The sequence below is a fragment of the Parasteatoda tepidariorum genome, chromosome 1 (genome assembly GCF_043381705.1).
Source record: "Parasteatoda tepidariorum isolate YZ-2023 chromosome 1, CAS_Ptep_4.0, whole genome shotgun sequence".
NCBI classification, from domain to species: Eukaryota; Metazoa; Arthropoda; class Arachnida; order Araneae; family Theridiidae; genus Parasteatoda; species Parasteatoda tepidariorum.
In genome coordinates, this window is record NC_092204.1 from 28,000,989 (window position 1) to 28,005,868 (window position 4,880).

Sequence of the window (4,880 nt, forward strand, 5' to 3'; positions counted from 1 at the left end):
GCCTTAATGAGCAGCGTACAAACCATGAAAACCTGGGCGAGCCCATTGTTATAGATGGAGGGTGGTCATAATGTAATGGTTCTTCAGTATATATATATATATATATTGAATTATAGGATAACAATTGAAATATTTGCAAATCAATTTTATAAAACAATGAACTAAGTATTGGGATGATCCCCACTACAGGTATTTTTGGAAACTATAAATCAAAATTTTTATTAAATAATAACTTAAACTTCTATAAAATATAACTAATATTTGAAGCGAAATATAACCATTTCAATTCTTAACTTATGGAACATAAATAATATAAAATGGCCTTCTGGAAAATAAATATTTTCTCTAAATATATAGTTGAATATCAACTTTTTTGATACATGATGTATTTGGTTTATACAGGGTGCAAAGATCTCCCCACTGTAAAATGACACTCACAATGTTTTTTTTTTCCTTCCAAAAAGTTGCTGGGTTTCCTTTCGATCAAATTCTTTCTATCAAACAGCAAAAAAGAATTCTTCTAACAAAATTGAAAATTTTTTTTCTCGGCAAACTTTTTGACCAGAGCACACAACTCCGATATCTAGGTCCATAAAAAGAGGAGCGAAAGTTATTTTTCACCTCTACAAGGTAAGGTAACGGAATTTTTCAGGGTATTAGAAACTCCTTCTAAAAATAAAATGTAGCATTGCTATAACTCCATGAAATAGGGGAGTATTTTTGCTAATTTATGAGAGCGAAATAGAAAGTTTTAAAATAATGTGTCTGGTTTTAGCTGATTGATTATTGGCTTATTGTTGTTTCCTCTCTTACATTACGAACCATACAAAATTGCAATAGAGAGTTGCAATGCTTGCAGGATTTTTGCAATGCGTTAGGTTAATAGCAAATAACAACAGCAATTTCAATCTATAATTTTAGGCTTGTTGCAATGTGTACAGTTACCTTTAAGCTTATTACAAAATACTCAAAGAAGGATTCAATCAGCTTGAATTTACGCTAGACTTATTACAATGAACCTGAGCGAATCATTAGATTTTTTCAAAATTGAATGTTAGTAGGTGGCATGCAGACATGACAGTCCATTTTTTCTTCTCTCTACTCTGCAAATGAAGCCACGAATTAGTGTTTATTTAGAGTTTTTCTAATTAGTTCAAGACCGTGACGTGGTCATACGCGATCATGCTATTCTCCGTTCATGGCCTTCGGTATCATGTAAGAAAAATAGCCTTTCTGACTCCAGATGCCCAAGATCAAACAGATGTGATCTCGCATAACATCTCGTATTCGTAAGGACACGTGCGGGCTTGGGAAAGTGCTTCTGTCACTCTTCGCTGGTTTTGAATGGCTTAGTGGCGTTGGTTTCTTTCAATCATTAATAATATTATTTTCAGTTCTTATGGTTGAGATTTTCACTTATCTTAATCGTCCTGTTTTTCGGCATCTGACTGCATTTTTTGTGGAAGGGAAATTTTTTAAAACTTAATAAGTGCAATGGAAAATACCGATACGAAGGATTTCATAGGAAGCATTTCATAGACACTGGTTTACTTTAAACTTATTCTTTTTACCTGAATTATTTTTAAGAAGCCTTCAGTTCACTCGGTACATTTTAATTAAGGCAATTTAAATAATTTGAACTCTCTAGATCAGCAATTAATCAACAGTATTTTGTGGAACTCTAGAATTCCAAAGGGAATTCCAATTCTAGAATACACTGGGATTCCGAGAATTATGACTTATTTTTCAACAAGCTCTTATTTTCAAAACTTGTAATAAATTGAAATCCAAATAATTATTATTTATTTAATATTTTGGTTAGTTTCATGAAATTATTCAATTACAATGCTCAGAAGGAAGATTAACAAAAATTGTTTCTTTATAATAACAGTACAATGAATGAAATATGTAAAGAATACGTATCCATGAAAAATTGTATTAATCCTTCGCAACGAATGAAATTAACCAAAGGCAGATATTAAGAAGTATGTTTTTCTGATGGACGCTTCTTGTTCTCAACTCTAATTCNACGACCTCTTGGATAGGGGCCCAGCGCCCTACCGACCAGGCTATCCCGGCCCTTAGAAGGAAGATTAACAAAAATTGTTTCTTTATAATAACAGTATAATGAATGAAATATATAAAGAATACGTATCGATGAAAAATTGTATTAATCCTTCGCAACGAAAGAAATTAACCAAAGGCAGATATTAAGAAGTATGTTTTTCTGATGGACGCTTCTTGTTCTCAACTCTAATTCTGTCCATTTTCCGTTTTATTTTAACCACAACCATCATTCAGCCCATTCATTTTCAACTTATCTCTGGCATAAAACTCAATTTTATGACTGATATTTATAAAACGATAGGACGAAAAAAAATTCATTCATTAAATATTTTTAAAACAGTTATGGAATTTTAACAATCACATATTTTTGAAATAATTAACAGGTTTTCGTTAGTTGATATCATACCTTAATGCTCATGGAATTTATTCATTGCGCATCGGTTTTCAGCTAAAAGTAGGTCGATCATTTAAAATTACACAACCGAAATATTTGAGAACATGACTCTAGATATTCGTAAAGTAGTCGAAATTTCGATTGCTTATAAATTTTACTTGGCGATAAATGACGATGTGTACAGTGCGATGAAAAAAAATGCACCACCCTGAATAACTTTTGATCTAATGATTGGATTTACACGTTCTAGGACTCATTCTTAATGGCTTGCGGAGGTGACCTTAAACTTGCTAATTAATAAGTGCCGACGATATTTTAAATTACGAAATCAGAAACAGAAACGTACTTTCTCTTAATAAACATGCCTTTTTTCGACGGATTCGGATTTCTGAGCCCCAAATTTTAAAACTATAGAATGGGAAATATGGTCCCAATTGTTTAGTCGGGACTTCTTAAAAATAGTTCAGGAGTTTGGTCAGAAATAGTTTGGAGCGCCCTCTTGATCAAACTATGGGGACCATATTTACCAGATTGCGGATACTAATTATATTTTGGGGTGAGAATCCGACCATTAGATCAAAAGTTATTCAGGGTGGTCCGTCTTTTATTCGTGATTTGTACTTATAGTGTTTAATTTATCATTGTACTGTCAGATAAAATTTAAGTTCCCTAACGATTCGAAAAGTGATCGGATTTTTGATTGACGATAAACTCTATCTGGTAATAAAATAGCGACAAACTCTGATTACAGTTATCTGAAAACTACTGAAATATGTTTGTCCATCAGACACAAAAGTGATTCTGAAATATGAGCTTCTATTAAGTTAGTTAGGAGTCAAAATTTTGGTTTCAAGAATCTAACGTTACATAGCGAGTTCTTAAAACCTTCACATAAAATAACATAAAGTAACATAATAATAATGAAAAGTATCAGTTTTGCTAATCATTTATAAGTCAATTGATTGTAAATTTAGGAAATATTCTAGAAGAAAAAATATGAAAAGTTTTATTTTTCAAAATTCTCACATAAACTTGCTTTCTAAGTAGCACGAACAACTGTATTTGTTAAATGTTATAGTCACTATGAACTGAAATGTGAGTTTTCAGCCATTTTTTTAATATTGGCTTTAAAATAGAAACAAAAATGGCACTATTGTATAAATGCATTTATAGAATCTCTATTAATATTTTAGTTTCGGTATTAAATTACAAATGTTTTAGAGTGAAATCATTTAAAACTAACTTTACATTAAAATTTTCTGCCTTTTTTTTCATTTCCAAATAGTGTGTATAACTTAATGAGTAAAATGCTGCATAGCCTTTGAAATAACTTTTGCATAATTTTCTAGACTATTTTATTTTCAAAATAAATTTTAAAACTGGAACAAATACTATATTTTATCTATAAATCTAGCAAAGTTTGTACCTATCTATACCTTACTCTTTGGCTCTTTCAATTTTTTTTTCTTAAAGTAAACACTTTCTGAATTCTTCTCCAAAAAATAAACGATAGAAAAAAAAACACTTCCCTACTTTTTAGCTCTAAAAGCATTCTTTTAAAGTAAGGCATTTCTTACCTTTTTGTTTATCGAAAGCGGCGTAAATTTTGGCGCAAGTTCCAACGCCTATAAGCTCCTGCAGCTCAAATCTACTCCCTGGAGTGGGCAACTCTTCCAGGTGCATAAACTGACTGACTGGGTCCATGGATTTCCTCCTCGTGGAACAAGAAGATTCTTTCGGATCTTGAAGCATCTTTTGGAAGAAAGTATTCCACTCTGGAATCAAATTTACAGTTCCTGGGGACACTTGAGTATTAAATCAGTTCTGGAACTAAACTCCCTCTGTTTGCCTTTGTTTCTTATTCTCTTTCTTTTTTTCGCTCCTTCAGAGTTGAAAAGGTTTTAAGGATAAATTAAGTCCATACAAAAATCAGCAATGTCGTTTATATGAAGTTAATTGCATGCCAAAGACGGCGGAAGAATTGTTTACGGCTTTTGTATAATTAATTGAATGCCAGCAGACAGACTGGCTCCTGTTAATGATTCGCTGATCATTCGCACTAATTAGACGCTTGGATTGTGTTTCCACCTGAGGGAGATCTGATGATTGGGTGAGGAGAGGTCATTTCTCGGTGCACTTTCACTCCCAGGAGCCCTTGTTTTGCAAGCACGCGGAGCTGTCGGATTATTCCAATTGGTGATACAATTAGGTCCAAACTATGGCTTCTTCTTTTCTCTCCTTCTATGGATTAGGGACGGTTCACAAATGGCTTCATTTGAATTTATATGGATCATTATCATAAGCTTCGATCAGAAAAAAACTATTTTTACATTAAGAACTATTTGAAACAAGAAGGATATGGATGAGGAACGTGGAAAGCTTGGCAGGTTTTTTGCAAAATTTTTGTCATTAATTTTTC

At 32.4% G+C, this 4,880-nt stretch overlaps 1 protein-coding gene across 1 annotated transcript in view; it reads right to left on the reverse strand.

The window, feature by feature from the left end:
* The window catches only part of LOC107446350 (STKc_myosinIII_N_like and MYSc_Myo21 domain-containing protein ninaC), a 169,549-nt gene extending 164,910 nt beyond the window's left edge, over positions 1 to 4,639 (reverse strand). The window contains exon 1 of the mRNA XM_043046374.2: positions 4,039 to 4,639. Within this exon, the coding sequence (XP_042902308.1) occupies positions 4,039 to 4,213 (175 nt within the window). The 5' untranslated portion in view covers positions 4,214 to 4,639. The remainder of the gene's footprint in view (positions 1 to 4,038) is intronic.
* Positions 4,640 to 4,880: the final 241 nt, after the last annotated feature.